Raw genomic sequence first — 28,000 nt, 5'->3', positions numbered from 1 at the left:
GCTGTATGATCTGCAAAACCTCGTCTGTCTGATGCTACTCACAATCATCTCAACTATGAACTTTCGGCCTTAGCACCCAATATGAAATAAGTAATAATTTTTTTAAAGTACAAGGGAATAAAGGAGCAGCTGAGACATTTATTGTTTTAATAGCTGAAAGAGGTCAAATAGACAAATACATATTTCTTCTTCAAAAAAAGGAAGTTGGTAACTCTCAAATGTAAGAAAAATGGGCCATGAAGCTGAGCAAAAACCAAAAAAGTTCAGCGACATGCGAGCCGTTTGTCTGTAAGGCCACCAGCGGGCAAGCAGTACTTGCAGTCATTTTGGTGATGTCCCTGCCTCCTTCAGATTTCACTGAGACTGGCTGCTTAGCTCAGACAGTATTTGAGGGGGGCTGACTGACAGGCAGGACAATTTCTGAAGACATAGAACTTACAAAAATCAAATTTGTTAGGGACTGTACTGCTGACTTGGCCTGGACAGCTCAAGCCAAGGCCACCAGGCTGCCAAACCTGCCCCTCTGTTGGGGCAGCATCAGCATACTGAAAGATTTGGGGGTGTGGAAGGAACTACTTTAGGGGCTGAGTGCCTAAAGCCACTCAGTTGACAGGTATGGGCTGCCTAAACTTGTCCCACTTGGCTCAGCCTGGGGAACCTCTTCAGGACCAGAGAGAGAAAGCTCTGCAGCCCTAAATAGTTGCAGTGTAACAGCTGTTTTATTGTGTCCTTTGAAGAATAAAGCATTTTTCTCTTTAGAAGAATGCAAGAGAATCTTGAATGGTGTACTTGGTTTCATGGCAGGGAGACCCAAATCGCAGCTCATGTTACCCTCTCAGACTTGTCATGCACCTCCTCAGCATTAAGATCCACTTTTTTTTTTTCTTTTTAAGGCAAACAAACCAAAACCAAGAACACTACAGAAACCTGCTTCAGGAGGAGAACATTGGTTATTCAGGTGATGGGAACAGCGAAGTGAAGTGTGGTCCCAACACAGCACATGGCAGAGTGACAACATCCTGTGTAGCCGAGCTAACCAGGCTTGCAGTGACCCATTTGCTCATGGATACAAATCCTTGTTTTTAACACAAGTAGAGAGTTAGTGATTTTCTTTCTGCAGCTACTGAAAGGCAGGCTAGTGGCTAGGGAATAGAACAGGCCAGGGAACAGGGTTTTGCACTACTGTTATTTTGCACCCCTCAAGATGTTTTTGAAATTTTTAGAGAAGCCATTGCCAGGTAGAACGGATGCTGGTGCTCAAAGGGCAATGGTAAGAGGCGCTACGAGGAATGAGTGTCATCACGGCACGGTTGCTTCTCTGGCCAAAAAGCTGATTTACTGCAGAGCCCTCATCATGACTCCTTTTACTCTTCCTGCGTAGGGGTGCAGGCAGCAAAGCTGGCAAGAGCCCAGTTACTGGCAAACCACACTCTCTGCTCTTATGGGGGGAGTTTTTTCCCACTCATCAGAACCTGCTTTGCTTTCTGTAATCCATTTGCACATATAAAGGGCTGCTCTTTGTGGCTGGCAAGGCTTTCAGAAGCATGCGAACTGAAGTATTTAAACTTGTGCATTAAAGTAAACAAACTATATATTTTTGAACAGCAAGGAACAAGACTCCTTCCCCACTTGTAAATCAAGATTTATAACCCGAGTCAGTGTAACCCTGCTCACTGCCTGTGAGCTGCAGCTACCCAAGGGACAAAGGGCAGGCAGCTCGGAGCAGGGTATCAAACCCCGGTGGCTGGCTGAAGGCGTATTAAATATCCCTTGTCCATAAGTGCTCCCTCATTTACTGGGTCTCTGCCTGTGCAGCACTGCTTACCCACCCCTTGGGATGTAACACATTTCAGTGCCAGGCGCAGCCTCCAGCTGTGGCAGTGCAGGGCACCAGCGTCATTGCCTTGCAGCCCTGTGCTATTTCTCAGTTGCTGCTTGCTAAATGCCACCCTCGTAAATAAAGTCAGCAATGTGAGAGTCTTTTTACCAGTAAGCGAGAGGGATTATAGGGGGATAAAGTGCCCAGTGCACAGAATGGCATGCTTGGAAACATCTTGAGCACACAGCCTGTGAGGAAAGGGTAGCTTGAGCCACATAAACCCCATCGGCACTGGTCTGGTGCCTAAACCCAACCGCTCTAGTGTAGGCTGTTGTGAATTTTGATGTCCTTATTGTGGAGATGGTAAGCAATAATAGTCCTTTTGTCAAGCTGGCTCACCAGGACTTGGTGAAAGGACAGCTGTATCTTGTCAGCTTGCTGGCTTTGCCCGCCAAAATGATTTCTGCTGCTAGCTGGTGTGTAGGCAGGTGCTGAGGCCATCATGGCTCGAAGATACCCGGTTACCCGGCTTGGCACACGAGCGAGGTGCGACAGCAGGTTCACGTTTGTGGTCGAGCTTCGAGCTGCTGTAAGGAGGCTGAATTTTGTGCCAGGCGGATACCTGTTCCCTCTGCTGCCTGATCCGAAACCAAAACATTTCAAGGTAAGCCCAGTGCAGCCATGTGATCACATTTTACGTATCAGCCCGGAGCCTGGTAAGGGGATGCTTTTACCCTGCTACGCTCCCAGGCACTTTACCTCCTTGTCCTGCCCCATGGTTCCCATGGAGCGTGCAGTCAAACCCAATAGCTAGGAGCTGGCGATGGGGCCAGCAGTGCTACACAGGACCTTCGCACACGGTCTGTCCCTGTAACTTAGTGCACTCGCTCTCTGACACTTTGCCATACAGGACACGGCTGAGGAGCAGCAGGACAGGTTTGCTTGGCTGTACAGTCCCACTCCCTTTGGGCTTCCCACACGCCACTGAAGTGCCCGCTCTGCATTTGTCCTGACACCAAGGCAGTGCTCAGCCCTGCCCGGTGCCGGGCTCAGCACAGCTCAGCGCTCTATGGCCACACTACGCTTGCAGCTTTCCGTGCACCACGAGAGCTGGGAGGTGAACCTCAGGTTTTACCTGCAGAAGTGAAGCTGAACAAGGTCACATGCAACCCCACCGCAGAGCCAGGAACAGACTTTGTCTACCTTGAACACTGTGTTTCCCTGCTCTAAGTGGGGACTGCCATGATGGGGATGGTGCTGAGCCGAGATCTGCAGGAACTGCAGGTCTCAGCCTGGCCTCCTGCAGCACATTCCTGTCCCCAGCCAGCCTCCAGCAGCAGCAGGGCCTTCCTCACCCAGAAAGACCAGAAATGAAACTTCAGGGATCAAGAAGTGACACAAAGGGAAAACAAGTCAGATTTTGCATAGGAAGAGAGGTCTCCAGCAGGCAAGGCCAGTAGCTCTGGAAGCAGAGGGTAGGAAGCAGTGCAGACATGAGAGCAGGGAGCCCACAGCTGGGCATGCTCACCGATGAGCATCTGTCCCTATGCTTGCAGCTGTGGTGCATCCCTCATGTGCCAGGGTTGCTGCACTCCAGGGTGCCCAGGCACCAGCCCTCCACCAAGGCCAGAGAAGCTACCACAAAAATCACAAACTCCTTCTGAAAAGCTGTTGCCATCTCTTTTCTACAAGGAAGCAAATCATAAGAAAGGACAGAGAAGTATAATTTATATATATATATATATATAAAAAAAGCTGGCTCCTCAGAAAAAAAAACACAAGTGTTTGTTTGTTTGTTTGTTTTACTATGAATTCCCTGACACTTCAATTGGGTGTTGACTCTAAGATTTTCAACCACCTCAAAGACAACTCTGTTGCTGCCCCTAGTACTCAAGGGCACTTTAAAATACTCATGTTTCACTCTAATTAAGTATATGAGCTAGATTGCTACATTATTCTATTTTAGCAATAACTTTGTCTGAATTTGAACCAAACTGTTTTATCTGAGAGACAAGGAGGAGCTCTAGAGGCAGCTACTCAAAGCAGCTCTTTCAGCACAGCCCAAGGGTTTCCTTCAGAGCAACAAGCTGCACCACAATGTCTAGGTCCTCTAGCCGAGGAGCCTTTATACAAGTACAGCCCAAGGGGAAATCTGTGCACTGAATGCTTCTGTGCACTGAATTCCAGCTCATGTAAAAAAGGGACCAATGTGTCCTGGTCAGGACTTGTCTCAGCACCTTTTCCAATTACATCTTCACAAGATGGTTTTATGCCCTCACAGAGGCAATTATACCTTCTCAAGGTTTCTTTACAGCAGCATTCAAATCCTTACATGAAAACTTTACATCTACTTAGAAAGACATTGCAAAACCTTATGCGTGATCTGGCAGATACTTGCCAAATTCTCCTCTTGGGAGTCCAAGAGACTGTCCACAAGTTACACTATGCAGGGTCTATAATGCTGGCAGTAAACTAGACCTAGAAGTAGGGCCTCTTCTCCTCCTCTCTAGGGAAGGTATTTTACAGCTGTTACTTTCTAGAACAAAAGAAGAAGGGAAGACGGCCACGCATCACGGAGTTGAGGAAGCCCAACAAGTTATTTTACAAGTTCAAGACAAGAGCATTTACGACAGTGCTGTTACCCTGTGCATGCCTCTGCGTGATGATGATAAGCATCACTAGCAGCAGGGGAAGCCGACAGTGCTGCAGGACCCACAGTGCTTCAACCTTTTTGCACTCGCGTCCCTGGCACGCAAGCGGCAGCAGTGCTCATCGCCAGGAGAGCTGACAGCATCGCGCCCTGCCTGCACAGCTGACTGGCAGAGGTCCTCCGGGGAAGCGGGTAATGGGAACTTTTTGAGCAATGTTACAGCTAGTTAAATCCATAAGGCACTGAAGTTCAGGGCCACAGCAGCTGGAAGCAAACTCACAAGTCATGAAGATGAGATCCCTGATGCTTCCAGGACTCTAGGTAGTCTGCTTTGATGCAGCACCTCGTTCGTGACACCAGCAGGGCTGACCAACACTACATACTCTCCCAGGAGGCAGCATCTCTACACGATGGTGACTGGAGAGGACTGGAGACTGGCAGGTTTTGTCCTGGCTGTAGTCTCTGCTGACGGTACTCTTTCATCTGCCTGCTTCACCCAGCTGGGTCATGACACTGCTGTCTGGCAGAGAGCTTCAGTGTAGAGACCCGAGAGCTCAGGTCTGAATTTTGATGGAGAGTCAAAACTGTTCATTGACCTGCGCGCACTCCGAGCAACGCTTGGTACTGCCTCCTTTGGGGGACAGCAGCTTTGGTAGCAAGGGCAGCATCCACACAGGCAAGCAGAACAGTACCAGACCACATCCCTTCCTGGGGAAGAACTGGAAGCTCTTCATTTGACATCACGTTCACCTGTCCACAGTCTATACCCTCAGTTTATGCTTTATATCCTTAACTTATGATCATGTGAACAGCAACAAACCGCAAATAGGGACTGGAAAGTAACATCTTCAGAGTCATCTTCCAAGACTTGCGGTTCTCGTAGGTTGACTTCACTTAGGCACACAAGTTAGTGCTACTCTTGTGGTTTGTGTGTTTAACTCTTCCTTTGCCTCCCATATAAACATCTTTATTACAAAATACCCCACATTTCCCTGTTGTTTCTCCTACCCTTTGAGACTGAAGGTAACAAAAGATACTGCCACCAGTTTGGGATTGTCTCTCACCAAGATCAGATCTGGGGGTTCGTTTTGCTCCCACAGCAACATCAGATTGTTCCATCTGAGAAGACCACGTGGCTGTCACCCTTAGGGCAGAGAGGAGCAGTCAAGGTGCTCTTTAGGCCTTTATAATTTCAGAAAGGTTCTCAGGTTCATTCCTGAGTTTTTGCTCAAGACTGCCTCCATTTCACCTGAATTCGATGGAATATTAATGTTTGTACCTTTTCCTCCCAAAACAACACTTGAGGAAGGAGGATGTCAAGTAGCTTTTGTCCCTTTACACTCAAAGAAACACCACTTTTAGATGAGGTGAGTGCAAGAAAACAAGACAGCAGTAGACACAGTCAAGCAGTATTATTCCCAAGGGAGAGCCACCTCTGGTTAGCAGGATCCACACCAGAGCCTATGCTGCGGCAATGGACCCACTAAGAATTTCTGCCATTAAAAAAAAAAAAGAAAAAAATCTTTAAAATGGCTACTTAAAGCTCTACTTGCACCTTGATCAGTCCCCACCCAAGGTAGAGGCATCCAAAAATGCTGCTGCCTTTTACAGTGATGTGCCAGGCATCACTGCTCGTCTGCAAGGCAGCGTGGAAGGTGATCTGCTGGGCAGTTGGACTCCTTCAGCTCTCTGCACATGTCCACCTCCTGCCTGTCTTTGGCACCTTTTCATTTCTTGAAACCTCCGGTGCAACAGGGGCAAAGAATCCCAGCCCACCCTGCACAGAGCACCCAGCCACCAAGGACCACAGACACGGGGGCATCATGCAGTCCCTAGGATGTGTCTCAGACAAGTTTCCAGCTCCAAATGCCACCGACACCATCAGAGCATGGCTGTGCGATGTAGACCAAAAATCCCAACTTTCCTTTCCAAACACCTACACAGGACAGGATATTCTACCTTTCTTATTTTCTGCTCAGTACCCTTTTTGCCCCCTTCCTGGTATGATTTGGCTTAAATATAATTGAATACATTTTACCTAGACAATTTCATAGCATAAGACCTGGTATTTTGGGGTTGGGGTTTTTGTGTTGTTTTTCAGTGAGGCAACTAAAATCTCTCCCCTAAACACCTCGATCAAGTCAACTTTTATCAGGAAATTATTTTTGAGTTCATTAACTCCAGTTAATATTTTTCAACCATCTGCTTGGTTATCCTTATAAAGCATTACTACCCACAAGAGTGATGGCATTACTAAGTAGGCAACTATTTAAAAATTAATTTGGATTTGCGTATCAAAATGACTGGAAGAGAGAAGTCAGTAAAAAATGTTTATATATCAGTAAAAAGTAAGCAGCTCATACATGCAAAAGTTTGAGACATTGATTCACTGAAAGGAAGGGATGTATGAGGCCAGATGCTTTACTACAAAAAAGCATATTCAAACATCAGGAGGAAAGCTTTTATGACAGTTTTTATCTATTTAAAGTTGTAACTATCTCAAATATTCTCTGATACAGCAGATGTTAATTTCCTCTTGAGATTCACAATCTGACATAAATTAGTCAAATTGGCCAGGAACCATGAAGAAAATTTCTGAAAAAGAACCACCGTGTTGGCAGACCAGATGTAAACTTGATCTTTCCTGTCGTTTATTTCAGTGAAAGAAAAAACTTTGCTTTACTGAATTCTTATACTGGTAGATCTATAAATAAGAGAAGCATCTTCTGTATTAGTGTATTGATGGAAGTGTTGTATCTTTTACTTTTTTATAGACTCAAAACAAAATTCAATGCTGCACTAAATTTATTAGTGCTGTTTAGACTGCCCCACATACGAAATATTACCTCTGAATTAAAAAAAAAAGTTACAAAATGAATCAGCAAAAGTTTTCTGCTAAAAACTTATCCGAAAGTGAACAGAAAAAAACACTTACCTCTTTCAACGTTACCTCTTAATGTGGAATATAAAATTATCAAAGGTGATTTCAGAGTGACTGAAAATAGCACTATCCTTTGATAAAGTTTACTTACAAGAGTACTGACAAGAGTAAACCATAATTCCAATTTCCTGCACAGCAAAACTGAGGCCCTGAGAAATTAAGAGTTAGGTTTAAACTCACAGAAATAGGTCTTCTACCTCCCAATTCCCTGCTGTTAGCATTAGATTGCATTGCTACAAACTGATGTGCTTTAGTCATTTCACAGGTGTACTGGATAAAGCGAAGTCACACATTTTCAAAGCTCAAGACATCAGCAATAACTTTATTTCTATTGCATGAGACACCAGATTCAAAACTAAACAAAATAAAAGCCAAAGGGGAGGTTCACCTTCTGCTGTATGGCATGGAGCAAGTAACGTCTGGCTTAGGATGGCTAATTGAAGGTGGTTGTATGAGACTGCACAGAAATTTAACTTACTCAGAGGTTCAGAAATAGGAGGCCTTGAAGAACATTCACCAGTTGGCCTGCACATGTAGTGACAGAAGCATGACTGGCTCACTGAGATCATGTTTTACTCCACTCTCCAGCCTCTGCCTAAAGAATCAGTTAACACTTCAGTTCATGACTAACAGACATGTCTATCCAGGCCTGAAAAATGACATCAGAATTCACAAACTGGTGTTCTAAGATGATGAACAGCAAATGCTTCATTCAGTTAATGCTGATCCTAATTCAACACATTTACTCTTCAGTAACAATGTATTTTTTAACAGAGTTCAGACTGGGGGGGGAAATCAATCAGGAACAAAGCACAAAAGGGAACTGTTAACACTGACCTCCCTACAAAATATAAAAATTTGCATTCGCTTCCAGTTCAGGCTGCCTGATGACATGGCAAAAATTGCCTGTATGCCTTGCTACCATTTCTAGGCTACACTACGTTTCACTCATCCTATTTCTTATCCTCTCTTTGAGCATCTGTCATTGGAAACAGTATAAATAATGCTCGGAGTGTAGCTTTAGAGTTGACCCAGCGTAACAGTTATCCTCGTTATTCACTCTGATATAAATATGGATTACATATGGGTTTGGAATGAGGCAGATCCAGCTATGTATTCCGTAATGCATCCCCATCAGTTTTAGTTTCTTAATTCCTGCGCCTGTCATGATGCAGGAGAGAAAATGAGCCCAATGAATAGGCAGTTCAGCCAAGCAAAAAATACCAGTCATTACCCAGAAACCCTGGCCAGTCTGCAGTGTTTCAGAATGAGCTTCGTACAGACTGTGTGAATTGAGAAAAGCATCACTTTAGATGGAGAAAGCAGAGTTTGAGCTTCGCTCAGCAATCTGACCATAGCCTGCCCACTTGTACCAAGATGGTGCATTTTGTTTAAAGAGTAATGCTTATGCCAGAGCCACGCGCTCTCAGAAAACCCTTTAGTGTCCTGCCTGCCATCGAGGCAGCTCAGACTGCTATTCAAGATGAAAATAAATCAGGTTGAAGTCTTGCACAAAATGCAACTAACCTTAGATCTTATATTTCAAAGTATCAGAGCATTCAACTTCCAAAGCACAGCTAACAAAATGAAAGTGTTTAAAGGCAACAAGAGATGACAGCAGTCAGCACCTTACAGAAAAAAAAGCACCTTCTGGGAACATAGACATTTTTATAAGGCTAATCAGCACACTAAAAGGACCACTAGAAGTCAGTATTTAGACATTTATTTCCGATATGCAGTTTACACGCATATTATTGAGCAAAACTGAATTGCAAATATACAAATACTGTAACAAGCATTATCAAGTAACATAACTGGCACTAGTGTTATAAGCATATTACTGAAACTGGTGAGGCTAAGTCATGGAAGAGGACTGCAGCTGATGGCATTTTCTTTTTATCCAACCAAACTTCCAGTAGCACCATAATGGCAATACATGAAACACAAGACAGAACATTGTTAACTGTTATTCTGATAGTCACAATTTTTTTTTTTTCCATTTTAGTGAATAACATAGCAAAAAATGTTAACAGTGCAGGCGCTTTGGCCAACTTCAGCTTGTGTTTAGCTGTACATCTTCCATATGCAAAAGAAAGAAAAAAGCCAGCATATTTGGAACCCATCTTTGCGCTTGGGCAGTCATTGCACTGCACTTTGATTCTGGGACTGAAGATACACGTCTTGCAAAGAGATGTCATGTCCACTAAAGCCTGAGTGAGTCTTTGGTAGGCTAATACTTCATTATTATTATACATTTATCTACCACAGTCATTTTATTCACTAGAATTTTCTTTTATGATCCAAGGTGGCCAAAGAGGACATTCTGGAAAACATTACAGTAAAATCCTCAAACGACCAGGCACTTCAAACCCAGTCTTTTCCAAAGGCACCAAGAATTGATGGGGCACCGTTTTCCCCCCTAATGAAAAGTGACTGCATCTGCTTTTCTACAATGCTTATAAATCACTGGATTGTTATTTTACAGTTTTTATACACTATATAGTAGCCTTATCTGCTGCATGGTTGGTTGCATGAATAAATAAGTAACCCCACTGTTCTTCACAGGTGATGTCTCCATTCCACCATATATTAAGTACCAATTTCTTCTGTTTCAAAATTATGTAAAATGCCATAACCTTGCTCAAAGTGTACACACATACAAACACTTCCGACACAGGCTACATCCATCTGAAGATATGCGGTTCATTCTACATGCATTCTAAATACAGTGTGTCCAGTTATGAAACAAAATTATCATTACGAATATTCACCGCTGAAATATGTTTGTAAAGGTCTCTGCAAAACTCTTGCTTCCCTTAAATAGAGTTCACACAAGAATGGTTTTAAGTCACTAATGTGCAGCTAACACCCATTTATCCCAAACCCCATATTTTCCAAGTGAACAGTGCAGGACATATTATTCATTTCAGCATTTAACGTATTAAGAATTTACCAATTTTTATCTAAATACACCAAGTATATGCTTTTAAGCAAAGTTGTGGCAAAAATACAAAACATGGACGTATTTGTACTGCTGTAATGCACTTGGTTAAAGCCTTCATGTCTCTTCACACAGGTCTAAGATCCATATGAAGTATTTTGCCTTATCAGACAAGTATATATAAAATGCAGTTGTATCAAAACCTTGCTTCTGCTGGTCACCTGAAACTTATGGAAGTCGCATGTAATTCAACCAGCTTTCAGACAGGGTTCATTAGTGGTAAATATATTTTTGCAGCACTTATAGGCTTAAATTTCAGTCTGAATAGCAGTGCTTAATTCCACAGCATGTTGTGAATGGTTGTTGTTTGTTTCTTTCAGTGTTTCACCAACACCTAAATCTACATCTTTCGAAGATCCATTATTAATGCTTTCCTCAGCAATGTAACTCAGCTGTGGAACATCAGTGCTTAGGGCTGTTGGAACAGGCGCAGGGATTCCACTTGGCTGTGGAGAGTTTTCCAAGCGATCATTTTCCACCTCTGGGAGAACACTGACTGTGGTAAAGCGAGTATGATAGTCGCTGGAACCATGGCTACAGGAAGTTTTCATACTTTCCATATCTGAGCAACTGAACTCAGAAAAATGACTCGAGTGCGAATCTGCTACAGATGGAATACTATCACTAAGAGAGGGAGAGTCAAATTCACTGGAATTTGTGCTTTGTTGTTCCAACAGCTGAGCATCCATGTCCTCTCTTGTCTCATTTATCTTCATGCTACTCTTCTTTCTCAGCTTACCTTTACATTTTTTTCCTGCCGTTGTTTCTTTGGACCACTTGGTGGCACTAGATTTACTTTCTGGCAAGCAGGCCGATGAACAACCAGCGTTACTACGACCTGCAGCACTGCCATCATCAACACTACTGCTTCCGCTGTTGTGTCTGAATTTGGCTGGCTTTGATTCAATATCCACTTGCACTTCCATACTGTTGCCTTCCCTAGAACAAGAAAAAATCCGTGAGTGTAAGCGGTCATCTAAGACAAGCCAGCTAACACAACAAAACAAATGCTTACTGCTTTCCAAGATACATAGCAAAAGAAAGTGAGAGAAATGCAACTAGTTTTACAGAAGTTAAGCTTTTAACCAAATAAACAGCCCAAAGAAAAACATAAAGTCTGAAAGATCAAACACTTTACTGAGCTACAGCGACAGCATTCCTCTTTGGAAATAACCTTTGCAAATATAAGCAGTCATATGGAATTCAATTTGTAACAAAATGTGCAGTTTCAAAGGCTAATCATGAGGCAGAACAGCTGAGGCATGCTTAGATTATCCTTTAATAAGCAAGGCTTATTAATCTTCCACTTTCACCACATATCTCTTACCTGTCCAAAGGGATGTAGGAGTTCAGAATGGATCCTGCCATTGCTTTGGTACTGGCATTATCACTAACTGTTCCCAAGCTGACTGTGCCAGATTCTCCACTCAGACTGTATCGTTCTTTCTGCACGTCTGCTTGTACTTCCAGTCTTGGAGAGAAAGAAAAAGTGTTGCGTATACTGCTGCTACAGTTAAAACACACTAGTTGAAAGTTAGTGTCACCTTACAGAGTTTCTCCACCATTCCGTAATAAGTGGAGTTTATTAGTTACTTTAGTACAGATGTGCATACTTACCCTACTGAAACAGGTTCTCTCTTCCCACTGTCAAAAATTACTATTTTCTGATAAAAAAACAAAACAAAAACACCCCAAAGCAAAACCATATTAATTTCCCAACAAAGAAAAATGTTGTGTGCTAACCAGTGGTTCTGGATTCTTTCCTCCCTGAGATTTACAAGAACAACTTCCAGGCTTAGCTACAATTCTTTTGCAGATAGTCTACTGTATTCTAAAAATGGAAAAACATATTCAGAAGGGTACATAAGTTCAAGACATTATAGTTCCCCTGTTTCTCCAGCTGTAAAATTATTACTAATCAAATAACAGGCAGAGAACTGTGTTCTGTACTCTGCTTTATATTGCATTGTCATCAACTGCAACAGGAATAATAGAGACCTGAGCAATCTTAAGTTGGGCTGAGCAGATAAACCAGAAATCAAATTATAAGCTTTTTTCCCAAATGCCTTGTTTATCTATGTTCTGACAGTGAATTGGAAGTGTTTTTTTGTTTTGTTTTCCACTCTCAGCTCTTTAAAGAAGCGGATAGGTATACTGACTCAGCAGTCACAGCCTGAAACACATAAGGAAACTTGATGCTATCCTGCCCTCCTTATTCTATATAGCCTGGACTTCCAAATTACTCAAGAAAATGAGCAATGTTAGCACGTGATTTAAAGAGCAAATTCCATCCTGAACCCTAAATGCTAACAATCCTTTCCAGACACTCCCTTTCTCTTCAGGACAGCCAACAAACAGTAAGGCCCCAATTCACAGGAGGCACTGAGCACATAAGCGACAAGAAGTTGCCACCTCGGCAAGGCCAGGTGCCCAGCTGCCTCCCCTCCTGCCTAAGTCCATTTTGAATCCACACTCCAGCCAGGTGTTCTGAAGGCACACCTTAGTACTGGTAGACTACTGAACAAGTCAGCAGTTCTGACTTTGGGGTGAGATGCACCGGAGAACATGACTCTGTTAGACATCAGGTGCCTCCCGCTGACTCCTGGGTAGAAGCTGCTCTCCTGGGAAGCAGGAGAACAAGATCTCAGGCCCCACTCACCCCGAAAAAAATTCAAACTCTTTTTTGAGGATTGTGGTCTGGCAGGATCTCTTGGAAATCAGCAAGTTGGTCAGAGATGAACTCTCTATCTCCCAGAGACAGTTCCTCTTAACAGGAACCAATTAAAAAACCCCACACAACAAAACCAAAAACAAACAAAAAACCAAACAAAAAATCAAAAAACCTAGTGATACCACCTCCTCTGCTTACATGTAGAGCAGGATACTGTACGCTAGAAAGCACGTCTCTTACCTGTTAAAGCAGTTAACCATTGCACTTCCTGAGAGACTCCCTGTTATACTAGCCCCAGCCAGGGCCATGGTACTAGCAGTTTCACTTAGGTTGTCTCGAATGGCTCCTATTCTATCCATGTGGCTACCACTTGCACTCAAGCTGCCAGTCAGTCCTCCAACGCTTCCTTCGCCTATGCTAGGGTTATGACGTGCCTCTGCTACTGAAGTGGTATCTAGACAGAAATAAAGAAGGCTTGTCAGTTATGGAAGCAGAACTTAGTAGTTTCTAGAATGTGACCATGGAAACCATTCCTGAAATTATGCTCAGAAAAAGGATTTATAAAACATACTGTGACAAAAAGATAACTTTGTCAAAAGGAAAAAAGAGACCTTTCTTGAAGTTGCTATAATGGTTATGCCTGACATCACATACTTAAGATACCAAAAAGTGAACCAACGATAGGACAGGTAACATGGAGTCAAGGAAAACAGACAGACCCTATCACAAAGAATATTGCCACTTAATTAAAACAAAAATAGCACCAGACCAGCATTTAGTTCCCCCTATTATAGGTAAAAACATGAAAGCCAGCAAGCTTCCACAAACCAGTATTCTGAAAAAGCAGCATTAATTTTATCTTAAAACTTTTACCAATGGAAAAGACTTTACTCAAGTCTGGCTTTGATTCAAATGGGAAAGAAAAGCTTTAATGCTTGTATTACCACACAGCACAACACAAACACAGAGATGCTATCCTCATCTGAGAGCTGGTCTTTCAGCAACGAGTGGAGGTAGTCCTAACTGTATAGCACCTCTTCTGCAAGTAAGTACTCTAGTATCTAAGGCCATCAAATGTAAGTCACAAAGCCCAAATTTCTAGAAAATGAAACACAGAATTTTCTTACCTACAGCTGCATTTGTTCCACCAACATTTATATCATTTTCATCATCAAATTCTATCCTGACACCTTTTCCATTGCCTGCTGACACACCACAGCCTCCACTTCGGCAGAGAGAAATTGGAACAACTCCATACACGTAAGCCAGCATAATAGGAACACCAATACCTACAGAGGAAAGCAGAGTCTTTCATTAAATGTGACTTATATTTTAGAGCCTTTCATAAAAGTGATTTCATTTTCCATGATTACTTAATATTTCACACTTGAAAGAAATCAGGAGGGAGCAAAATTAAGAAATATTGGTAAATCACTAAGGTGAAATGACAGGAAAGTACTTTCAGCAGGCAGAATGTCCTCTATCAGCACTGGTAGGCAGAGAAGCTTAATGCTTGATGAATTAATACTTCCAGTACGTCCATAACACTTTTTACAAACAAAATAAAAATACTTTAAAGGTTTATATAAGCTCCATTGGGGACTTTAATAATGTTCCACCTGAGAAGCAGAAATAGCAGAGATCTATTTCAAATGTTATTCAACTAAAAATGTTACTACCTCTACTAATTTAATACAGGGCTTGATTTTGCATCCACTCAAGTCAGACAGGGCCTTGCTATCCATTTAATAGGACTTAACATTATTATTACTGTGGGATCTTTCATATTTATCACACTGATTCAATTTAAAAATTTTAATTACACAAGTTTTCCTTAAAAGTAAACAATTCTGTGGAGCAGAGTGGCAGGAGTTAAGGGAAACCAGTGAAAGGAACTGTGGGCTAAAGCGCACGCAGATATACACACACATCCACCCCACCACTTCTAGCAGTCTGTGAAAGTTACTCCTTTGGCATATGAATTAAACCATTCTGTGGCTTTGCTGATGGAAGTACACAGAAGGTACAGAAAAACGGCAAGCTGACCCATTCTGAGAAAGCCAGGACAGAGGCAGACCCAATGCAAAGGCTCCTCTGTCTAACCTAAAAGAAGGGTTCCAGTTATAAGAAGTCCCTTTCACTAAAAATGCCTCAGCATTCAAGGACAAAATCCATATTCTCAAGGTCATTATTTTGGAAGCCATATAATGCCATGAGACTGGAGGCCAGGAGTTAATGGCAACGGGGCAGGAGTAAAACTCCACAAAATAAAACCCAACTGCTTTCCATAAAAAGCCAAGTTTTATCTCTGGTCAGGAATAAGAAACAGCTCGAAAGAATGACATAAAGCAAACCTATAAACACATCTATGAGACTGTGTCCCACTACCTGTTTAGCGGAGATCCGACACCACAGCTGCATGAGAACAATGCAATGCAGACAGACACCAGAGCCAGTTATATGACTAGCACATCTGCATTTGCACAGTGCTCCACCACTGTTAACAAGCAGCTTAGAGCCACAGCTGCACAGCCAATTTAAACTATCACTTGCTAAAAGTGGCCCTGTCTTCCTGAGGCCACTCATTCCTCTCTGGGCATTACTTCTGGCACAAGGAGGAACACTGCATACACAACTGCATGATGAATCTGATCAGGGACTGATCCAGCTTAAAACTAAATGGTGAGTCTTAATGTGAATCAGTTATCCACAGCAGCTTACTGTGCAACTGTAAAGATACCTGTGCTACAACAAAGGAGAAGCAAGGCAATGCTGGGCAAGTCCACTCCTTTCAAAAAAATCAGGGTTTGTTTACAGTGATCTTGAAATTACATGGTAAGACCATGAGTATTTTGTAATGTACAGCCAGATTTTCCTCAAATGCCATCCTCCACAGTCCCTATGAGAAAGAATATGATAGAATTCAAACTGACTCCCAGAGCATAACAAATAGTTTGTCAACTACTGTCATGTTAAGTGTAAGAGACTGTCTTTTTCTTCTGTGTTAAGAAAAGTTTGATATGAAGTTATTCAAATATGAATAGACTCTGTGACAACAGTTTTTTCTTGGTCAGTCACTTAAAAAAGCTTTAAATACTTTGGTTTTAAAAGCCAGATATGACAATGTGGAAACTTCAATTTGCAAGATGAAAATTATTTTAATTCTTCATTTTAATGCAGCATTTCCTGGAGTACTGTATTCTCCATTCTGCCCCAATAAATATATAACCTCAGACTCCTCATTGTCTCAGTTCCTTCACCTATAAAAGGAAACTATAGGACTTCTCAGCTGTTTTATTCATGAGTGCTTATAGAGTTCTGGTTGCAAGGTACTACCAATACACAAGATAGTAATATTTGCTTACCTACAGTTACTGCAGCTACAACTGGAGAAACAATTACAGATAAGGTTACACCACCTGCTATAGCCAAGTTTCGCTTGTGCTTTGAAATGTCTTTGCCTTCATATCGATTGTGTATCTTGAGAGAAGAAAAGAAGAAAAGGTTTTTAGAGTATTATCATCATCAATAATACATTGCTGCAAGGACAGAAGAACTGACATATAATAGTTTAGAATCTGTACCCTGCTCTCTTCCAGACAGATCACATTCTATGTCATGATTTATTCCTTAACTTATCTCAAAGAAAAGAAAATTTATACATTTCTTAATTTTAGGCAACTTCTTAAAAGTTAGAAGTCCTCCCATCCAGCAACTAAGCATTTTATTTTCACCCTCAAGTCAGAAGAGCTAAATCACTGAACAGCTTTTTTTGTTTGTTTAATCATGACTCCAGCTTACATGGTTGGAAAAAGCAGACAATTTTCAGGATCAAAGAATTACCACATCTGATCAAATTGACACTTCTTATTCCCAGCCATCTTTCCCCTGAACAATATGGAGTGAAACTTTCACACATTATTACATCCATGGAAACAGAGGTTGACATAACAGAGCCATGAAAATCTTGCAGTAAGGCAGCCTTCACCAAACATATCCTGGGAGGGGGGAGAGCAAGAACTCCATTGCTCTGGCACCCTCTCATGACAAGTTGTTGAGACAGGAAATATTTTAGCAAACCTGAGTCTTAGCTGTGCTACTATTTACCGAGGAATCTGCTAACCAAACCCCTTACTGATGTTCAAGTCTGCAATAACTCTGAAATGTGACTGCCTCAAACTTATCTGCCACAAATCCCACATGAACCTGAAAGGCCTTCAAAGATCACCGTTTTAGAGAGATTTCCTACTTTTTGTGTGTTCCATTTACTCTGTCTAGGAACATGGCTTTTCAAGGATATGCACTTCATCTGTCATCATTCTTGGTTAAGACATAATTACAAAGGAACAATAGGTCACTATTTTAATTGTTGTCATGAGGCTAAGTTAATCCTCACTACATCTAAGGAGGAACACAAAAGAGAGTACTAAGAGGATAATCATAGTATTTTTATATCAATTTGCTACTGCAAAAAGAATGACAAAAATGAGCTGGAAGTTTTATTACATGTTGTGCTTTCTAAATTATAATTTCAATTAGAGATTTGGTAGGGTAGTTCTAATTTTGGAATAAACTTAAAGTATTTGTATTTGTTCAGGCAAGACAGGAAGGAAAGGGCAGAGAAGACACTGCACTTTGTATAACAAGAATGCATTTAATTGCTCTGAGGTACACTATACAAAGAGCAACATGGAGTGAGGGAGCACTTGAATGTGGAACATACCTATGGATCAAAAAGGAAAAACTGAACACGAATACTCTCACAGTATGAGTAAGAAGTACAAACCCAGGAAGATCAGGTTTCATGGGGCTCTGTAAGCAATTAGCAGGATCACCTCAGGCACTGAATTTTACCATTATGGGCAATTTTAACTGCTGAAACAAAAAACATACAGCAAAGATACCTATAAAGGCTACTCGATTCCTTAAACATAAAGCAACAAAAAGGAATGGATGGGAGTGGTTACAGAGGAGAAACTGATTGAAAACATGAAGATAGAAGGTTACATTGGTAGGAATGACTATGAAATAAGAGACTTCCAAATACTGAGTAAAGAATAAAGAATATCCAAATAAAAATACTGGGCGAGAAGAAGAGGGATTTCCATAAGTGCGGAAAACTGGTAGGTTACAAGACTTCTATCTATAAAAAGAGAGGACTAGCACTTCCTTAAGGAAACTCTATCAAAGCACAAGCCCAAACTCTTCCAATGCAGAAGGCAAACAGAAAGTTGTAAAAGAACAACGAAGCGTCCTTTACTGAAGCAGCAGCAGCATTAAGAAAATAGAAAGTAGGTCAGATTACTATGAATGGGTATAAAGAAACAGCATGAGGATGTCAGGACAAAATCACAAAGGTTAAAAGAGAGGCAACAAAAAGCAAGGGACATCAAAGTCAACAAGAAATTATTCTACAAGTACACTGCTAGTAAGAGGAAGGCCAAAATGGATCAATTTGTTATTTAACAAAAAGGAAAGACAGCCAGTGGATGAAGCTGGAGGCCTGTTCAATTTCTTTCCCTTCAGTTGTCACTAAAGATCAACTGGGAGCCAGGTGACTGGTGACAAAGGAGTAAGATCTGTAGAAAAACAGCAGGTTAGACTATACTTACACAAGCTGATCTGAAAAATATCTCAGCAGGCTCAATTTCAGAGCCCCTAATAATAATTTTTAAAAATTATTATTCATAGAAAATGTCTAAAAAAAACCCAGGAAAACTGGAAAAAGTTAAACTGCAAGGATAATCTTTAAAAAGGTGTAAAACAAGAAGCTGGGGAATTAAAGACCAGTGAACTGAACTTCAGTTTCCTGAAAACTGGGAACTTGTAGACACCAAAGCAATGCAGGAAATAAAGAGGCCACACTGATTTTTTTCAAGTAGAAATCACGTCAATTTAATTTTCTTCTGCGACAAGATAACTAGCCTTGAGGATGGGGAGAAGCAGATGTCACGCACTGATTTCAACAAAATTGACATTTTCTTGTATGACACTCAACAAGTTGTAATGGTCCAGACAGAAAAAAGGACTAGAGAAAACTACTAAAACAGACAGAAAACATCCGAGTTGTCACTAGTTGTTTTTACTCCCCAAATTGAAACTCTTCACCCTATACTTTTCCAAGAGATATGCCCTGGATCCAAGAGTATTCAACATTTTCATTAACCTGGAAGATGGAAGGAGAATAATGTGTATGTTGAATTTCAGGCCAATACAATCTGGCAAGGTTGCAAGAATGCCAGAACTCATACTAGTCTTGAGAAGTTAAAAAAATGGCCTGAAATGACTAAGATGCAGCACAATGAGTTCAAGACTCCCCTTAGGAAGAGACCAATTGTCTAAATTACTAGTATGGTGGGAAAGGATATGTTTTAGAGTACACAAAATGAAAACAGCATGTTTTGAGAAAGAGATAACTGGCAGTTACATGCACAGGATCACCCTTTCATTTAACTCAGCAGTAGTAACGCTTCAGCTTCACTGCTATGCTCAAACTGGACAAAAACAAAGGTGGTATGAACAACTGGAAGGAAATTCAGAAGAGAAGAAGAGAATCAGAGGTCTAAACCAGTGTGTTTTCTTGACAGTTTGTCATGAAAAACTGGAAGTGCTAGGTTTGTTTAGAGATAAGAATGAAAGTGGACTTAATCAAATATGTAATGGGATATTGCAAAGCAAAAGGATTCTTTATGTCAGCTGAAGATAGGGCAATAAGAATTTTGTGTAGGAAGATAGTTTACATTAACATTAGAAAAATCCAAGCCTAATTTTCTTAGTAAAACAGAGCCTGTGGAATCTCCATCATCAGATGTTTTGAAGTTTTCTTCAAAAGTGCAAACACGTGACAGGACTCAGAAATATGACCATTAAGCAGTGGGGTACAACAGAAATTATCATAAGGCTGCCCTCACAGACTAACTTTCTGAGACTTTACCATTAATACGTTAAAGGTGCTCAGTGATGGGGACCCATCCCAAAATCTAATGAGAAAAGCAGAACATGCAATAGGAATCTGAAACAGGTAACTGCTGCCTTCTTCCTCTTATCATTTAAGGTTCCAATGACTGTATGGGACTAAGACAAAACAGAATAGAAGGGTCAAAAAACAACTGTAGCAGAAGGTAGGAATACTTGCTTGAAAGAAAAAGGTGAAAAAAGAATACAGTGGAAAAGCTGCATCCCTAGACTTTCTGTCTAGCAACAACTCATGTGAGAGAGAAACACCTCTCCCTCCCAACAAATATAGAATTATGTATCTGTGCCAGTCACTGTGAGAATCCACGCTGATAAAAGCAGAAAAACAAATCTTCTGACTATGCCATCCAGTACATGTAACTGAACATTTAGCACCTGCTGAACCAAGCCATCATTTCAAAAAGCCCATTTCCAAAAGATATGGATAACTTACTATTTTATCCTAAATTACAAATAGGAGATGCAATTATCTTTTGCTTTCCTTGCAATTTGTCATCTACTTTATACTAAAAGCTATTATATTTTTGAGAGGAAATACATCAACTGCCTTCTGATTAACATGGTCATTTCTAGCAGATTCCCACAAACAGCAAAATGAAGATAGATGCTGTCTAGCCACCTGCACTGAACACTGGTCCACATGGTGGTCTGGCCCAAGGCAATTAATAAGCTGCTGAGTATGTGTGCATGCATAAACCTATACTAGCAAAATTTTATACTAAAATACTGGTAACATCTGCTTTTAAGAAAAATAAGAATTACTGCCTTTTTGCTTTCCTTCTCCTCTAGATATTGTTTAATTCTAAGGGAAACCAGAGATTAAAAACAGAGCAATTTTGAAAAAGCAGGCAAGAACTTCCATGGCAAGATGCAGAAATTGGAAATTGTTTGGCATTTTGCTCTGCCTGTTTTAAGAGGAACTACATTCTTAAAAACACTGCTTCTACTTCCTGTACAATTGAAACAAACATCCTTAAACAATTCAGGGGTTGGTTTGTTTGTTTTTGGGGGTGTTGTTTGTTTGTTTGTCTTTAAAGGCTGGTGAAGATAGCCAACTGAACATAGTATTACCCAAGTCATACAATGCAGAGTTAAAACCTGAAGCATGTTAGGAGTTGTAGCACATTTTACCTTACGTCCCACATACACAGGAATTCCAATAATCATAGCAGGAATAGCAATGCCAGCTATTAAGGCAATTCCTACAGGAGCTCCAACAAGTGTCCCTAGTTGCCACAGTATTTTCTTCTTACGGCTCCATGGTTTCTTTCCCCAAAATGTGCAACCTGATGGGCTAATAGAAAAAAGTAAGAAAACAGTAAAGAAATTGTAAATAAATCAACATAACTATACATTACTGAGCTGTTCTTTAGTTACAAAATTATTGTTCTTAGGTTCAAGTTACAGACGTTATGGATACCAAACCATCAGTTATAGTTTCTTCAGATTATTTTTTTTTGCCTTTACAGCATGTTTTGCAACATAAAGAGAAGCATATTGCATATTACCACATGCCAATCTATGGTTCACAGGTAATCTACATAATCAGAGTTTTTGTATTGCTTACTACGAAGACAATACAGCAGTATTAAGACATCAATCAAAATAGTGGGTATGTTCATCTAAAACACATAATTTGTTGTACTAGGTACACATTGCATGCATGAAACTTAGAAAAATATTTTAAAATAAAAAAATAACAAAGCACTAATTTAAATACATGCATTGAAAACTAACTTACTTCTCAGATATGGATACTTCAACTGTGATTCCCTACTCCAACAAGAAGAAATCTAGACTTACAGCACCCAGGAATCTACTTTTATGTACTTTAGAAAACAAATTACCAACCACATAGATTTTTTTTTTCTTAAACATACCTTAAATAATGTAAATCTGAGATCTCTTTCATACATAGCCAACAGAATTCACAGCCACAGACAGCACAAGTCATATGATTGCAGCTTCCATCATTCATTTTTATTATATAAGCAGCACAGCGTGGGCATGGCTTTATGTCATCAGCTGTTTAAAAATTAATATTAAGATCATATCAGTTCTTTAGACAAGCAGATTTAATCAAAATATAGACATATGTTTGGGAAAACCGACTGAACCATTATCTGAAAAATGGAAGAAGTTTATTATAAGTTTGCTTTACAAATCTTGATTTGGCAATGACCTGATAGCTATTTGTGTTTGTAAACCTTGGACCAAGTAAAACTAATGAAAACAAGGTATATTAGATCACACTGAAGTAATTGAATAGTTAATGCATACACTCTGTTCAAGGACTTTCTAAGCTTAATGCAATATATATTAGAGTTGGACATTAAATATGTATGTTAATACAGGACTGATAATATGGTCTCTTTAAATATAATCCTCTTTTACATTTCATGCTGTTATGAATCTTTTACTTGAACATTCAGTCTCCACTGTTATTACTTCTTATTATCTTAAATCCATCTCCCCTTCCACAGTAAGTACATTTCTTTGGTATCACCATCCTCCTCTTGAGTCCTTTTCACAGCCCTACTTAATACGTACTTACTCCCTAGAAAAAAATATTGTAGCAAAAAGAAAATTCTGGAGGCTCTCCTTGTTCCCAAGTCAAATATTGAAAAATGCAGTTAAGTGACTAGGTCTATCATTAACAAACAAGAGGTCATTGAGCAACAGTGAAATACTTCTATACGGACACAACCACAGTTGTGATCTTCGTTCCTTCACTTTACTGGTTAGCATCTGCACTTCGGGACAAGCTATTTACTCACAGAAGCAGAAATAACTTGCAGCTCCTAGTGCAGAAGTCCAAGTTTACTGCCTCTGTGCTACTACGTAGGACAAAGGGGAAAGAGGGGTTATACTTGGTATAGAGAATATCCAAAGAGGTGTAGAACCAGCAGAAACAGTACCTCTACCAACTCCAGTGCAAAAGGACAGTGAGCAGCTGAAAGGATGCACTAGCTATTCCCAGATGGGAACAGATGCACAGCCTACAGGGTAGTAACTAAACTGAGCAAGTTCGTACAGCACAGGAATGGCAGAGCTACTGCTGTTCATGCTGGGAGTGACTGAAAGGGCAAGGAAAGAAGCTGGTGTGCTAATTTATTTAAAGTTTATTTTCAAATAAACTTTAAAACTAGAGCAAGATGCCAATTTTTAAGACAAGATGGAGTGCCTTGTTAAAATGAGCCAGCACAAACAACAACTTAGAGACTCCCAATTCTAGGGCTAGATTGGAGAATGACAGCTCTAACTACATTCAAGGTGCAAGAGAGACTCTTCTCCCCAGATATCTACCTTGTTTGGTCAGGCAGACACAAAAGCTGCCAAATAGATCAGAGTTTGGTGAAACTCGGAGCCAATTCTTATCAATAGCAAACTGGACTCTTGCTCTGCAAAGTACTATGCTGAATAGTTTATCCTCTTTTTTGGGGGGTTACAAACAAGTTCAATTTTAAGAAGATGGAATGGTTAGCTTTATGGTAGCCAAGACAGATAAGCATTTTATTGAAAAACAGAAATTAGTACTAACAAACAGATGTCAAGCATCAGAGCTGGCATCAGACTAAGAGTCTCTTTTAAAAGCAGAAAATGGGTGGTTTTGAGTTTTATTTTTAACAGCTTTTATTATTAGCAGCCCTGTGAAATTTCACCTATAGTGGAGAAAAGTGTTCCCAGTGTGTAAGTGATACAACTACTGAAGTCAGCCTCCCAAACACAGGGAATGTTTTGCAGCAAGTTCCTTTGACTTCACATTTTTCAGCAGCAAAAGAAGAATTTAAAATGCTGACAAGCCTGTATGATTGAAGCCATGTCCTGTGGTCACATAGTACTTCAAATTATAACAATTTAAAATTTTAATTCAAACTTAAAATTCTGTATTTTATGTTTCTGAAAGACAAAAACAAAGCAACTAGTATCCACCATGCTACTATTCAGTTCTTTCCTTTTTAGAGTTAATTGTGCAAATGTACTAAAAATATTTTACAGACACAGTATCCTAATCATAAATACCTGCTGCTCCAGATTCCTGGCTGTAGCTAATAGATGAAGAACGAATTGTTCTCAGGCGCAGACTTTGAGCTCTCTCCTGGCGAGCAGCATCGCAGGTCTGGTTTGGATGCCAAATCTGCTTACAGTGGTAGCAAAACTCAGTTCCACAGCCTTCTCGTCCACAAGTAAGTTTGGGACAGCTGGCACATCCAAAAGCGATCACAGCGTATCTTGAATGATCAAGATGGGCAAGAGAGAACTTCATTAATAAAAACAGTCCTATCTACAGACCAAAGCAGACAAGACAGCTGCCAGAGCAGCTGAAGCAGGTACAAAGGCAGTGGACATCAGGAGCTGACATTAGGTGGCCAGCACAGGTTCCTTACCACCTCCTGCCACAACTCTATCGCTATTGCATTAGACAAAGACTATACAGAAATACTACAATCAGTGTATCACTTTGCTCTACCCCACCTTAACAACTTCATGCAGTACTGAAATATACTGCGTGCAGTACTGTAAGGTTTACGGTCACAAAGCAACCAGAGTTTAGAAAAGCAGGACAATAAAACCAAAAAAAGGTATCTAAGCAACTAGAAAAAGTTATAGTTTCAAAAGTGTCCCAGTCACTGTGGGCATGTCTAAGCTTGACCCTTTCTATAATCTAGGAGGATCCCTGCTAAGTGATCTGTAGTGTAATCTATTACTATAAAGGCATCTGACTTGGTACTGTATGACATTTTAGTATTTTACTGGTTGTCTTTTATCATGAATACCACTATCTACTTTAAATAGATGTTTGTTTACTCTTTACACTTTAAAATGTCAAAACAACAAAGCAAGTATTTTATAAATAAGGATTTTGGTTTCTCAATTATTAAGACAATTTCATTTTTTGGACAATTTTTTAATACACATTTCAAACTGTAAATGCAGACATTGATAAGAGTTCAGGGCCTCACTGCCACCTTTACTCTGACAAGACTATAGAGCAAAAAGTTCCAAAAACATTGAGACTTACAAAACTGTGTTACACCTTTTTGTCATCAGACACACAACAATTGTTGATTGTCATCAACAATTCTATACAATGACAGAGTGGCTGCCACAAATTAATTCCTCCATCAGGACTGCATTTTAAAGTTCACATGATAAAGATACAATATATATTATTGTTCATGTTAATACTAAATACAAATATATACACACGTACACACATGCCCCTTAATTCCTACCCATTGTAATTTTTCCAATGATTTTATGCAATAGCTTTCTTTTAAATAGAAAACAGTACTAGGTCCACTGGTATGAACACTTAAAACAGATCTATAGTTTTATTCACATGAACAGTCCCCCTAAATAGACTTCAACAGATTTATAAATGTAGCAGGGCTTAAATTTATGGCTGTTCAAATGAAGGTAATTTATTTTAGAAGACTAAATGGCTTATTTTTACCCCCTGCCCAATTTATAGCAGCTGCATAAAATTAACTCAAAGTATTCTTTATCAGCAATGATACTAAAGAAAAATTATTCCCACTCACATATCTGAAAATTTAGCTATTTTCATTTTACAGTAGCTACATCTGAAGCTCTGTAAAGTTAAAGCAAGTCCCATCCCTTTCATTAAGTGTTTTAAAACAGTATGTTTGATGTCCCCCCCCAAGAAGTTCTGCTAACAAATTTTTCAACCTTTAATTTACAGATGATGCAGTTACAAATAAAAATGAGATGTATGCTTGTCTGTTTTCAAATATTTCTTACTTTCCAAGTAAAAATTTGTTTCAATAATTGCTAGACTTCTGTACTATTGCCAAGTTAATCAGCTCTATTTTCCCACTTACAGCAACTGAAGAGGTAATTGCTTTGTATGTACATAAAGAGACTCTGATCCAAATGCTTCTTCAACATACAGGGATACATCCAAGACTCACTAACATCATATCAAAGAATCCCAAGCGTAGGCCACAGAATGAACTATCAATTTATATCCTGCCTCCTGTTGCTAATAAAGAATGGGTGCATCCCTGAATGCACTCCCCATTTGGGATTGATGTTGGCATACCTTTAGAAAGTAACTTTTTAGACCAGAGCAAGTCTCAGTTCAAACTTTAAAAAATTACAGGTTTAATTTCAACATTTTGCATTCATTTTACAGGTGATGGGAAAGCCAAAAGTTCTTGTTAGGCTGAGAGAAGTGACAAACAAGCAAATTCAAAGTAATAGAGTAAAACAAAAACCAGAGGCAAGGAGCAATTAATTTAAGAAAGGATGTACAGTGAGAAGAGAATAGGAATAAAGAATTTGTACTCTTTTGCCCAATCTACTTTTTGCTTGACAAGGATAAGAAAATCTAGGAATCACTGCTCTCTTCTAACAGTGTCAGCAATACAGTCTCAGAGCAAAACCATTACATAATTCAGACAGAAGAAAAGACAGAACACATTTGCAATACTAATTCACTAAGGCTTGTTAAAATGACATCGGAAAACTGATATGAAGAAACAGGAGTTAAAAAAATTAGTCTGGAACAAAGGCCAAGGGTTTTCCTTATGCATGCTCCTTCCCCATGGAAGGATCACTGATTTGCCAGTGTCCCCTACCAAGCCACTGCAGGTAGGCTGCAGCTGGTACAGATTTTTACAGTATTTCAGGTAACAACAATGGTCAGGATGCATTTCAGCTTGCAAACAAAAGCAGAGGATGAAGTAGCCCAGGGTCAGAAAGACTGTGGTGCCAGCAGTATGGACCATTTCTGGCATTAGACTGCTTTAGTGCTAGAGACCCCACAGCTCCCAGGCAGCTCGTCCAGGGTATAACCACTGCAACAGAGGTTCTCCTCCACACTAGTCTGTAGTTCTCTTGTTGGGAAGATCATAAGAAGTTCTCCACTGGGACAGGAGAAGTAGTAATACACTTAATACTGCAGTTAACTTTGTTTCAAGATCTGTTTGGTTCCAGTTTTGCCATCTCTAGGACTTGTTTTTACACCAAACAGAGGGAAAGACAGCTGAAAAAGAGATATTTACTTCTTAATTATTCTTTGTTGTTTCCTGAGAACACAGGGGCCCACGATGTAGAAAAAAACTTGTTATAACAGACTAACCTAGCTTCCCTCCTTTTTTTCCTTCGTCCTTTTTTTTCCCCTCAGGGATCAAAGTTTTTATAATTATTTGCTCTTTATCTGATCCAGATCTTTGCTCAAGTGTGATGCCCAAACTCTGAAACAATATTACATGGAATGTTTCATCAATGCTGAGGAGAGTTGAAGCACTGTCATGCACCATCCACTCGGTTCCTTCTTTTACCTATTTGTGCAGTAAATTTTTCCTACCAGAGTGCTCTACTATGCACCTATTTCCCATTTATTACAGTACTTATTTCTAACTTTAAAGACAACTTTAGGAAATAATGCTACCCTCTGAAGTTATTGCACCTTTCTTACTTTGGGATTAATTGCAAATTTAGTAAATTCCATCCAGCTCAATCATGAAATATTTGATCCATGCTAAAATCAGGTCAGCTACCATCACAACCTTAATGCATTCTGCCAGTACTACATATCAAAAACTGTTCAGAAGAAAAAAAATAAGCCCTCAGTTTTAATTGTATATTGTACAAGTTGATTACAGTTGCCAAAGCAATTAGAAGCTGCGATTACTGTTGTACCACATAATTGTTAAAGCAAGTGTCTGCTGATCTGAAGTTTGTGCATACCGAATGTGATACCTCATCCTTAGACAGTGTTTGTCAGCACAGGCTGTTCAGTGAAAGTCTGAATACTTTCTTTACCTCTCTAAACCTCACGCCTGTACAATTCCTTCCTCCATCCTCCTTCTGTGCTCCACAACAACATCAAATCCCCGTTATGACTTTCCATACCGCTCCCACTTCTCCTTCCTACCTCCCTCTGGGTGCTTTCTCCCAGCTCCCCTGGCTAA

At 40.2% G+C, this 28,000-nt stretch overlaps 1 protein-coding gene across 3 annotated transcripts in view; it reads right to left on the bottom strand.

Moving 5' to 3' along the window:
• Nucleotides 1-9,121: 9,121 nt before the first annotated feature.
• RNF19A (ring finger protein 19A, RBR E3 ubiquitin protein ligase) overlaps nucleotides 9,122-28,000 on the bottom strand; it is a 60,727-nt gene continuing 41,848 nt past the window's right edge. For all 3 annotated transcript variants that reach the window (XM_072852113.1, XM_072852116.1, XM_072852115.1), the window contains 8 exons: nucleotides 24,081-24,289; nucleotides 21,938-22,082; nucleotides 21,189-21,351; nucleotides 16,448-16,562; nucleotides 14,210-14,371; nucleotides 13,323-13,536; nucleotides 11,739-11,882; nucleotides 9,122-11,350 (listed from right to left, as the gene is read on the bottom strand). In XM_072852113.1, the coding sequence (XP_072708214.1) occupies nucleotides 10,660-11,350; nucleotides 11,739-11,882; nucleotides 13,323-13,536; nucleotides 14,210-14,371; nucleotides 16,448-16,562; nucleotides 21,189-21,351; nucleotides 21,938-22,082; nucleotides 24,081-24,289 (1,843 nt within the window). In that variant the 3' untranslated portion in view covers nucleotides 9,122-10,659. The remainder of the gene's footprint in view (nucleotides 11,351-11,738; nucleotides 11,883-13,322; nucleotides 13,537-14,209; nucleotides 14,372-16,447; nucleotides 16,563-21,188; nucleotides 21,352-21,937; nucleotides 22,083-24,080; nucleotides 24,290-28,000) is intronic.

This window comes from Ciconia boyciana, chromosome 2, assembly GCF_034638445.1.
Source record: "Ciconia boyciana chromosome 2, ASM3463844v1, whole genome shotgun sequence".
NCBI classification, from domain to species: Eukaryota; Metazoa; Chordata; class Aves; order Ciconiiformes; family Ciconiidae; genus Ciconia; species Ciconia boyciana.
This window is presented reverse-complemented; position numbering and strand designations above follow the sequence as displayed.